The 12,540-nt window shown below is 39.9% G+C and overlaps 1 protein-coding gene across 2 annotated transcripts; it reads left to right on the top strand.

Moving 5' to 3' along the window:
* Window positions 1-1,370: 1,370 nt before the first annotated feature.
* Window positions 1,371-10,252, top strand: LOC113239187 (caspase-1-like). Of its 2 annotated transcripts, XM_026476061.1 has the most exons (2): window positions 1,371-1,992; window positions 9,687-10,252. In XM_026476061.1, exons 1-2 carry the CDS (start codon window positions 1,584-1,586, stop codon window positions 9,734-9,736), a joined length of 459 nt encoding a protein of 152 aa, XP_026331846.1. In that variant the 5' UTR covers window positions 1,371-1,583; the 3' UTR covers window positions 9,737-10,252. The 2 variants fall into 2 exon arrangements, with proteins under 2 accessions (XP_026331846.1, XP_026331845.1); XM_026476060.1 differs by lacking the exon at window positions 9,687-10,252 and having other exon boundaries at window positions 1,371-2,588.
* Window positions 10,253-12,540: the final 2,288 nt, after the last annotated feature.

Raw genomic sequence — 12,540 nt, forward strand, 5'->3', positions numbered from 1 at the left:
TACTTGGGATCTGTACTCAGCGCGTCCGGAGACATCGACTGCGACGTCAGAGCCCGAATCGCAGCCGCTTGGGCAAAGTGGCGTGAGGTGACTGGTGTCATTTGTGACCCCAAGATGCCGGTTAAGCTGAAAGGACAGGTCTATAAATCCATCATTAGGCCTGTCCTTTTATATGGTAGTGAAACGTGGGCCGTACTTGAGCGCCATAAGCAGGAGCTGCGTGTCACGGAAATGAAGATGCTGCGCTGGATGTGTGGAGTTTCACGGAAAGACTGTGTCAGAAACTCCCGCATCCGCGGCAGCCTTCACGTCCGTGACATTGCAGATAAACTGCAAGAAAGCCGCCTACGTTGGTACGGCCACATCTTACGGAAACCGGCATACTACGTGGGAAACAAATGTCTGGCTATGCCGCCTCCGCTGGGCCCCGGTAGAAGGGGCAGACCCAAGAAGTGCTGGCTTGACGTCGCCAAGGGTGATATGCGTGCCAATGGTCTCACCACTAAGGATGCCGAAGACCGTGCAAAGTGGAGGAGAAAAGGCAGGAAAGCGGACCCCGGGCTTCGCAGCAACACTGCTGAGGACGCAACCGGGACAACGCTCAGATGAGAGAGAGAGAGACTCAAGAAGGTACGAATGTTATAAATATTCTTCAATCTAAAAAGACAGTTCTATACTACTTTGGCTACGTGCTGCTCAAAGCGCAGTCGACTGTCCATAGTGACACCCAAATTCTGAACCTCCGACACCAACTCATTACATCTACCCAAAACCTTTACCTGGGGCAAATGTGATTCTATATCCTGAATCTGTTTCTTGGAACCCATAATCATGAATTTGGACTTAGTGGGGTTCAATACAAGAGAGTTATTACCCGACCATGCAATAAGACGGTTTAAGTCGTCATTGATCTTAGCGATGGCTTCAGCGGTATTCTTTGGGAAGAAAGAAAGGTAGAGCTGTAAGTCATCAGCATAAAGATGGTACCGACAATACATAAAACAGCTCACGATTTCAGATATATATAAAATGAATAAGAGAGGACCCAAAATAGATTCCTGGGGCACTCCTCTGTTCACCTGCGTACAGGTCCCCGTCATAAAGCTACCGTCTAGTCTGTGTAACTTTACTTGCTGAGTGCGAGCAGAAAGATAAATTTGGAACTAATTTAGTACTTGAGTATGATTTCCAGTGCTTGAAATCATACTCAAGTCCTGACTTGAGCATTGATTAGAGTTCTGGAATACGACCCTGTTTCCTTAATCTTTTGATTGGCTTAATGGCTAAATGCCAAATATTAAAAAAAAATCTCTATGGCTTCTCTTCTGCGCTAAAAAGTAAACTTCGTTTTCGCATTCTACTGTTTTTGCCACAAATTAGATTCGTTATTGTGGGAAGGATATAATAATTCCAGGCACAATTTGTCACTTACCGTGTGTCTTTCAACCCGGACTGGCAGAATTATTGTCTTCAGTGGGACAGAAGTCAAATCCTACAACAATAAATAGTCATCTCACCTCCGTATCTTACTAGCTTTTTGCCTTTAGTGATTGGATTTGAATTTTCGTTGGTGATCAGTGAAAATGTCTAAAGAAGAATTACAAAACATTGCCAGCGTTGAGATGGGTGAGAAAGAACAAAGACCAAGTGGTAGTGGTGATGATGGCGACGCATTGGGTAGCCAGGGGTTCTCGGTGCATCGCTACGCCAAAATGCCCGTAGAGAGAAACGCTCCGTACTACAACATGAATCATAAAGAACGCGGTATGGCAATTATCTTTAATCACGAGCATTTCGACATTCATAACTTGAAGTCTTTGACGGGTAATAATGCAGACAGCGACAGGCTCGCAAAGATTCTCAAAAGCCTCGGGTTCCGCGTGACAATGCTCAATAACCTAAACGCCCTAGATGTGATCAAGTATATTCAAGAGACTGCTGAGATGGACCACTCTGATAGTGACTGCTTGCTAGTTGCGGTGCTGACTCACGGTGAGATGGGCTTGCTTTATGCTAAAGATACCCACTACAAACCTGATACTTTGTGGTATTATTTCACTGCTGATAAGTGCCCTTCCCTAGCTGGCAAACCAAAGATGTTTTTCATTCAAGCCAGTCAGGGAGATAAATTGGATGGTGGCATAACCCTGACTAATCGTACTGAAACTGATGGGTATCCAAATTCTACATACAAGATCCCCATACATGCTGATTTTCTTATTGTCTTCTCCACCGTGCCTGGGTTTTACTCATGGGGAAATACTACCCAAAAACTTACATTTATACAAGCACTCTGTGAGGAACTCCGAGACTATGGCACTGAGCGAGATATTCTTACATTATTAACATTTGTATGTCAAAAAGTAGCTGTAGAATTTGAATCTGACAATCCCGACACTTTAACTACGCACCAACAGAAACAAGTGCCTTGTATCAGCAGCATGCTCACCCGTCTGCTTGTGTTTGGAAAGAAATAGTTTTCTAGCTATTTATCAGGGTATCTTAGATAACCATAAAACCTTTTAGTATGGCTTGTAATTGAAAAGATACTTGGATAGGAGCATAGATATAAAAAAAGGGGAGATTTGGTATGGGGAGTGGTTTGTGTCGCCTCGATATGATCAAAATGATCATAACGAGGTGACACACCTACAAACATCACCACAGTGACATGGCGATCGTTGTACACACAAGATCTCTCGTAAAACGTGAAAATGCCAAGTTGTAGCAATACACCTTGTAAAAATTGATAGTGAAAACAAAAATTTTAAAACCAGTGAGATAACATTCCACCAGCTATTTGCATTTTTAGTTACTATTTCTATTATTATTCAATGTTTTCTTTTTGTCTCCATAGAAATTTCTAGACTCAAATATAGTGATGTTCTTTTACAATGACTGATGTTTATCGACAATAAATTTTTAGTGAAATGTTTGAATTTCTTACCATGATCTTTGTAATTAAAGTCCCTAAAATATCGAAGCGAACAACATTCACGTTAAATTTATTTCTTTTATTTTATTATTATTATTATATTATATTACTAAATAATTTATATCGAGTAACTTTAACACAACTCATATTTTGGACAACCGTTTCAATTTCATGTCAATTTGTATGTTGCTGTTGCTTGAAGAAAAATGTATGTGTATTATTGTTTTAGACATTTAAATTCCATTATACTCATAGATTAAATGTAGGGTATTTGTAATCTTTAAGTTTTTCCAATGAGTTCAAAATAAGAGAAGGTTGGATAGAAGCTGCAGGAAAATCGAAATATTGGTTTTCTTATTACTATTTCTGACTTTGTTTAAATTTCCATAGCAAATGCATTTAAAAAATAATTAAAGTAAAATCGGCTTTATTTTACATGTGCATGCAAAATAAATTAGAAACAATTATAAAAAATTACATAAATCCTTCATAAAAAAAAACAACAATTTAATTTATTGAATTTGTTAATGGTTCGTGTTTACACTTGACAGTGACAGCTTCACCAACCTGTGGTAACGTATAATGGAAAACTGACACTGGCAATTGCTATATTTTTTATATTATTCTTATAAAACTGACACTGGCCCAAGCCTAGTGACCGCCATTAAGAAAATGATAATAATTTATATTAACATATTAATTTACTAATACACCAGTACCAGTGTAGGGATAGTATGAAAAATTTAATATTTTTTAATATTAAAAACAGCCACATGGTTTCTATTGATTAGGTAGAACCATATCCCTCGTTCAGTAGCGTCTGTTTAAAGTTAATAAGGTTAACAGTTCACGGAGCGGTTTGCATCAGCGTCCGCGGTTTGCGCAGTGGTGCTGCGGGACAGCGGTTTTATTTCAATACTCACGACCCTGCAAATTTGTGCTGGCACGTAGCCGTCGCGGTTGCGGGCACGAAACCGTTGCGATTGCGGAACGAACCGCGAAGTTAGTGGGAGTTAATCCCAAGTCGCACGGTTAATAGAGAACTCATCCCGCGTGCGCCTGAACCGACCGCCAAAGTGCGCGGGCGACGTCGGCCGCCAAGCACGCAGGTGATCGCGACCTGCTCGGTTCTACTAGTACCCCGCCGCGGCAACCACGAGCAACCGTCACCTTTACAGGCGTAAAACGCGCCGTGAAATAAGTAAATTATAAATTTTACATACTTAACTATCACATTCTGCGGATGCCGCGGTCCCGCGGCAGGCGTGTGTGAAAACCATCCGTGAGTTCTACTGTAACGAAAAATGAGTTTCAGCGCCATCTAACGTGTAATAGTTAGCTATACATAGTAGTAGTTACTAGTAGCATTTTTACTAAAACGCCACCTGATGGTGACTGGCTGAACCAGGATGAAAAAAATACTGAAATATTGTAATATACTATAACTCTTACTCAAGTGACTGTAATTTTAGTTTTGTTAAATTTGAAAATTGTGTTACGTCGTTTTCACGTTTTAAGCATTACCCAATCAAAATCTTTAAGTTATGGTAGTAGATAATAGAGCGTAAAGTTTGACTTGCACACAAGCTAAAAAGTGGCGACATCGGCACCCGATCTTACATAGCGTCATTACACATCTCCCCTTTTTTTTTATATCTGTGGGCAAGAGTGACAAAAAGTGAATATTCTAAAAAGAAGTTGGGTTGAAAAAGATTTGCACCAATTAATATGTCCTGCTTACCTGTGTGTCTGTTACAATTTAAGATTTTTTAAATTTATAAATTTTCGTATTATGTATTAATATATGAAACACACCTGCACATCTGAGACACTGTGGCTTTAGAATGTTACGGTATCAAAACCATTAGAGAAACCGCAGTAAAAGTAACTATAATATTAACAAAAATGCTGAAAGTGCCATTATCCCATGAGGGGTAATAAATAAAATATAATGATGTAATATAGTACAATACGCCAGAGACATACTACCTGGCTTGTTAGTACCTGTGCGTGGCCAAATACACTTATTCTCTCATAACTTGATTGAAGTTACATTGACCATATAAAGGAGGCCAAGTTAAGTTGAGGTATAGTTTAAAAAATGGTTATATGTTAAAATGTAAAATAGTCAACTCAATTCTCAATCTGTACTCATTGTGAAAATATTTGATGGAACATATTGTTACATTGATAATCTCAGTACAGATTACTAAAAAAACCGACCTCAAAAGTACGTGGACCTCCCATCTATTTGCCAAGTTTTATTGAATTCGGTTACCAGAAAGTGCGCAAACCCGGTTTCATCCCCTAGTTTGCCGGTTCCCACTACTCAAAAGTATATTGCAAGAGAAAAACGCCTTGAATTGGAGAATAGCAAAATCAACCATTAAAATAATTGCTCCTTATAATGTAATTTAGGTGCTTAGATATATAAAAATCTTCATGCGTGGACAGCCACCCTTAGAGATGGATGATTTTCTTCAAAATTAAATGAGACCACTATGGAGGTACCCTCTTTCCAATAAAAAAAGAAACATCAAAATCAGTTCACAAATACCGGAGTTCCTCCTCCTTTTTTTAAAGTCGGTTAAAAAGAGTTCAAAGTAGTTACTTGTATACCAAAAAATCAACATCGTGTGGTATACACGAATAGAGAAATCTAAAAATGTTGAGTTTAACAAACTTTACACATGCATAATAATCATAACGACCCATATAAAAAAAATCAATTGCACTTCAAACATCAGATGTTAAGTATAAGTTGTTACATAAACTCAATTTTAGTAAATCTTTTATAACTCTGCCCTTAAATTGCCAAAATCAGCAAAATTTTCAGTGATGGTTTGACACAGGTTTGACACAATATGTATAAATGAGTTATTAATTCCCACCACTTTGATCTTTTTATATTTATGCCATTGACTGTCAATGATTTATGCCCAAAATTGTGTGAATGCATATCCGTCTCCTCTACATAATTAAAACCATGATATAGTTTTATTGATTTTTCATAGGAAGGAAAGATTTATTGTATGGATGGATGGATGAATGGATGTCAATTTTAGTGTGGTAGTGGTCGGACTCGGCCTGCGGCGCGTGGTCGCTTTCAGATTACGGGGTGTGCATTATGCTCGTCGGTGGCACAGTGATTAGTATACTATGGGCGCTTGATGAGGAGGTTCCAGATTCAATCCCTTTTTTGAGCCAATTTATGTAAAAACATTTTTAAGTTGGTCCTGGTCAGGGTATTCTGGGTATTGCCTTCAGAATTATCGTTACTCTGGTACTCATGGTACAGGAAATTCCCTAGTTTGAGACCAAAAATTTGAAGTGATTGTCTGGCATTTTTTTCCCTAAATGCCTACTTCTCTTTTTGGCATAGCTTCCAATAAAAAAGAGTCTAATAGAGAGCCAGTCGAGATACAACAACGCTATAAGTTGTATAAGTAAATAAGATATTATTTCCACTATATGGGGAAGTATGCCTTACATTTGGAACAATTGTGAAATCTAGTATCTTCCCTGGCCAGCAGATTAAGCTCCAAAAAGCAAAAAGGCAAAAAGTAAATTTTGACTCCAAGTTATTATTAAACACCCATAGATAACCCCTCATGGCGATTTTCAAGTGATTTAGAGCAAATTTTCATCTACCGCCAGAAAATACATCTATGGCAGCCATATTGAAAAATGGCGATAAACTAATGCTGATCACAAATTATTATCACGCACTCCTAGAGACTCCCACATGACAATTTTGGAAGGCATCAGAACAATTTTTTTTCGCCTACCAACAAACGCTTGTATGGGACCATATTTGAAAATGGCGAAAAACCAATTTTGAGCACAAATTATTATTTGGCACTTCTAGAAGCCACGTGCACACATGCCAATTTTCAACTCAAACAGAGCGAGTCTCATTCGGCGGCTATTTTTAACGAAAAAAACGCTTATATGGCAGCCATATTAAAAAATGGCGAAAAAAACTTTTGACCCCAAATTATGATGCAATGCCAATTTTCAGCCGCATCGAAGCAAGTTTTTCTTCGGCCGCCATTTTGGATTCTGCATCTTGAATTTTTTTACACAAGCAGTTGACCACTGTTAAGGCCCATTTAGATGGAGAGAGTTTCTCGTCTCGAAGATACGATTATCGAAAGAATATAAAAAAACTTTCCTCGTCTAAACATTTGCGATTATCGACCGTCCACGTGAGCGATAATCTCCTCGCCTTTCAATATAACGTCTCCGTGTAAACAGAACTCGAAAGCAAAAATCGTATTTCGAGTTTCTGTGCCAGCCGTTTCTACCACGAGTGCAGCGCGCGAGGGTGTTTTGATTATCACTGCTTTTCTAAGACAAGAATTAATGGAACAAGAGCGAAAAAAAAATTTCAAATAACGGTGAGTGAGTGAGTGCCTCTGTGGTCGAATATAGCGTGGGCAATATAGTACTTAGGGTGCTCTCGTAACGAATATGGCACTTCTTTCTAAATCCAGGATGAAAAGTCGTGCCCGCACTTTTCAAATAATGGCAAATTGGGTATCGTTTTTGAGGTATTTGGGGGTGCTCATTATGAACATAGCATTTATTTCTAAGTCCAAGATGGCCGACACGACTTTTCAAGTAAATGTACTTTTCAATAAACACTCCTCACTAACTCCCCACTCACTCCCTACTCACTCCTTACTCACTCACTCACTCACTCACTCACTCACTCACCACTCACTCACTCACCACTCACTCACTCACCACTCACTCACTCACTCACTCACTCACTCACTCACTCACTCACTCACCCACTCACTCACAACTCACTCGCTCACTAACCACTCACACACTCACTCACTCAGCCACTCACCACTCACTGACTCACTCACCCCTCACTCACTCATCACTCACTCACTCACCACTCACTCACTCACGCACGCACGCACGCCCGCGCGCACGCACGCACGCACGCACTCACTCACTCACTCAGTCACTCACGCACTCACACACGCACTCACTCGCCCTATAAATTTATCATAATTGTCAGTTTTGTTTGTGTCAGTAGTTATATAATTAAAAAAAAAATGATAAATCAAAATTATATTTCTATACAGTGCAATGAACTTAATATTATCAGCAGTTTCAAATTTGAATGGTTTTTGCGTCATTTCGATATATCCATAGTCAATACCGCAGTAATCACTGAACTCGAATGGCAATTCTCGCACTCAAAACGGTTCGAACCGATTTGTACGATAATCGTATGAACTTGAAAAAATGTCATACGAGATCGTGTTTAGACAAGTCGAAAACTCGTAAGCAAGAATCTCCTTACTACATATTTCTCCGTGTAAACAGTCGAGGAGGCGATTAAGTTGCTTACGAGTCTCGTATGACATAATCGTAGGCGAGATTTTAGTTCTTGCCTGAATGTAAACATTATGATACGATAATCTTATGGCGATTATTGCTTACGAGAATCGCCTACGAGTTTTCGTCTCGAAGCGTGCGAGAAACTCTCCCCATCTAAATGGGCCTTTACCCTCTATCACATTCCTTCCAGCACGTTCTACCTATCTCTAATAGTTTCCGTTATAGAAGGCTTCGAAATTTGTATGACGGCAATCTTGTTTATTTGATATTCGAACATTTTTTACTTTCTGCAGAAATTGACAAAGGTGTATCTCATAAAAGTGCACAAAAATCGTCCCCATGTATTATAGTTTTTGCAGGCCGTTGATCACTCGTTTAAATTTCTCACATTCAGGTCTTCTCATATTGGATTCTTTGCCTTGGAGCCTATCTGCGTAGGTACATCGGTATAAATATCTTTTTTCCACCATATCGGGAAGTATGCGTTCTATTTTTCTAAGTAAGAGGGCTTTCTTTGCGACTTGTGACTGATTGGGAGTTGGACTTCATATTTCAGTAGAGAATCCTCTTTGGTTGGGTTTGGACGGGAGGGAGCAGGGTTATTGACTGCTCCAAATTAGTTCCATGTACAAAATAGTTGGTATGATCGCGTCAAGTTGTATCCTTAAATATCTCAGAACAAACCAGTCGTATATCATTGACAGCTGCGAAGATTCAGAATAGTCAATTTCGTAAGGCGGCCATCTTAAATTCGTCATATCAGAACACTTTCGGTCCTGGTAGAACCTGACCAAGGTCCTTGACAACTTTTATTTGAGCTCGATGTGCCCATCTCCGATACTTGAGGGAACAGCCTCTGTCCCTCCTGATCCCTTGTCCGGCCACTATTCCTGTAAATCATTTTAATGATCTCTATTCCTTTTGGGAGAACAATTACCTAAATGTCTACATCAGTCAGTAGTAATCGAGCTACCCACATATAGTATGTTGCGCGTTGCGCTGGGCCGCTAAAGCGGCCCGCGAACCCTGTGTATTAGGCTTGTGACAGTTTGCTGCTTGTAGTGTTTGTTTCAGAAATATATGTCTGTTTAGTTGGGGAGGAAGGAGCCAGGTAGTTGGTAGAATCGCGTCAAATCGTATCCTTGTATACTTCAGAAGAAACTACTCTTATATCATTAATAGTTGCGAAGGTTCAGTAAAGTAAATTTTTTTATGGCGGCAATCTTGGATTCGCCATATTGGAAAATTTTTGCTGCAACCGCAAATTTGTATTACGGGCGCCCAAAAATAGAAGAATATATAATTTCAGCCGGATCGGAGCACCTTTTTGTCGGGCCGCCATCTTGAATCGGACATTTTGAAAAATGAATATATATGAAACTTATTCCAGGTGCGGTACACATATTACATTTAAGAATGGAATCTATCTTGTTCATATGACCACCGAGAGCACGTTTGCAGCGTTCAATTCTTTGGAGCCAATTTTCCACCACTCTTCCACACATATCGGCCGAAATGTTGACAATTTCGCGTTAGATATTAAGCCAACAACGTTAAATGGACGCAGGAACAACAAGGAGGGTATAACGCGAAAAATCCACCTTACCGCTCCACGCATGGTGACTCCACCTGTAAAGGAAGCCAAATGATCGGGTTGAGAAAAAACATTGCGCGAGCACGTTTTACCAGCATGTTTTTGAGTGTAACTTTTCGTAGATTCTGTACTTAATGTTTGTAAGTGTCAAAAGTTCAATAAATACTTGCATTTAACATTGTTGTCTTGTTGGCATAAACCAACAACTTAACGTAACCCCACAAAAGTAATCTAACGGCGTCAAGTATTGGCAAGTATGAGCGAGAGGTCCTTCGACCGGACCATTTAGCGAGATTACACGATTAACAGACTTCGTCTTCATAGATCGATTGTTGACCAAACTGCAAATGTGCTCGCGGTGGTCATATTAACAAGATCAAATTCCATTCTTAAATGTAGAATAAATTCCAGCTTGATATCTCAATTATTTTGTGTTTTATTGACATACAAATGTTTGTCCTTATTCAAAAACTCGATATATGTTTATTTACTACTTAGAAGACGGAAAAAAAATGGAAATTTACTAATATAAATCCGAACGTTTCAATTTCAAATTTCTTCTACTTCAAAAAAAGTTCTCAATTCGTCTGTATGTTTTTTTTTGTATGCATGTAACTCTGCCGTTTGTGAACCAATTTTGATGATTCTTTTTTGTTGGAAAGAAGGTACCTCAGACGTACCTAAGGGTGGCAAACTAGGGGATGAATGATTTTTGAGGTCGGTTTTTTTAACCGGAGCAATAAATAAGCGGATAAAAGCCCTTCTAAGGCAACCGTGTACCGTTGATATTATGAATTAAAGCGCGATTGACTAACTGAGGCGGGAAGAAAGAAGTGGTCGCCCTTGACGCCTGTTACGGAAAGAAACATGCTAGCAGTACAAAAATTAATTGAGGAGAATAGGTGAATCACATATGAAGGCACTCCGCACATATTGCAGATCAGATCGGGAAGTATTACGTTATTACGATGTTATTACGTATTATATTTTACGTATTAGTATACGATATTCTACACAAGCATCCTCACCGTAGGAGGATAGTTTCGCGCTGGGTGCCACACAATCTCAGCGATGCTCAGAAGCACGCCCGCTTGGAATGGTACGGTGCATGATTGCTAACTTCGAAGCTAGTTCGTCTCGGCGCGTTTACGATGTTATTACGGGTTAAGAATCTTGGATTTATCAATGGGATTTGGAAACGAAGCGCTAGTCGACGGTTTATCTGTTTTGAATCGTACCAACGGCTATCAATATTAAAACTCGATAACAAGCGCACGGAAGATTTTGATTGACGGGGTAGCCGACGTCAATTCCTGTGCGAAATCAAAGCAGCGTTAATGCCGAATGGTATACAAACCAAATTTTTTTTAAAAGTGTTCGCTGCTGTGAGTAACAAGCGACCGAACACGGAGCTCCGCGACTTCATCACGACAACGCAAACGCGCACTCGGCGCTCAAAACTAGAAATTTCTTGGACAGTATATTGGTTAATATGCAAATCACGCAAGATAATTTGTGAGAACCGTAGCCGTACTCATGTTACGAAGTTGAGGGTAATGATTTCGTCGTCTCTTTATCAGCCCAGTAAAGCAAAGTATAAGTGCTTGTGTCCTCCCAAGAGCGCTTTTTGAGTAGGTGCTGCCATTTATCTCCAGCTTCAATATAGCAATAGTAATTACGAGCACTGTATCCCACCTAAGATGGGCTTCGGGCTCGGATTGCAGCGCATGGTCGGGTTGAGATTTCGGGGTGTGCTTTATGCTGCGGGTTGCGTCATACCTGAAGCTAGACCAACCGGCAGTAACGAATGGTATGTTTCAATAAATAGAAAAAGTGTGGAATCTAACAATTGAAATTTGATGTTGTTTAGCGGCTGTATACATTTTAAATAATTTTTGTAGCTGTTCATATTAATATGATTGAAGTAGTTATTATACAAATTGATCATAATTATTATACGAAAAAGTGATATGCAGCCACAGTTGCTTCCTCCCTCTCTCTCTCATCTGAGCGTTGTCCCGGTTGCGTCCTCAGCAGCGTTGCTGCGGAGCCCGGGGTCCTCTTAAAAGCTTGTTGTTTCCTCCACAGTTGCTTGCTCCCGTTTCTTGATATTTTACGGAAAGCGGACTGCAATACCACATTTTGACCACGAATTTATATCAGGTACTCCTAAAGGCCGCCACATGCCATTTTCAGCCGAATCACAGTACGTCTTGCGGCAGTCATATTTAAAGAAAAAGGCGCTTGTATGGCAGCCACTCTCGCCATTTTCTATTTGCCATCTTGAATTTTTTGACACAGACAGTTGACCACTGTCGCCCTCTATGACATTCCTTCCAGCACTTCCTACCTATCTGTAGCCGTTTCCTATGTTCTATACATCCTCTGAGTCACTGAACAAATTTTCTGTATACTCTCCCTCCGGGATGTTTATAAAATTGGCATGAAACGGACACTGGTAGAATTGAGACAATTAGTCTCACAAGCCATTCATTACGAACTGAACTGTACCCATCTCTAAGCGCCCAGTTACACAATACGAAAGTTTTGGCGCTGCCGCCGCACGGCTACCGTCCTACACGCTAACACGCTTTCATGTACATTAATGGCGAATCTGAATTCTATTTACTAGGCAACAACAGTTAAATTC

This window comes from Hyposmocoma kahamanoa, unplaced genomic scaffold, assembly GCF_003589595.1.
Source record: "Hyposmocoma kahamanoa isolate Upper Pololo Valley unplaced genomic scaffold, ASM358959v1 99702, whole genome shotgun sequence".
Taxonomy (NCBI): domain Eukaryota; kingdom Metazoa; phylum Arthropoda; class Insecta; order Lepidoptera; family Cosmopterigidae; genus Hyposmocoma; species Hyposmocoma kahamanoa.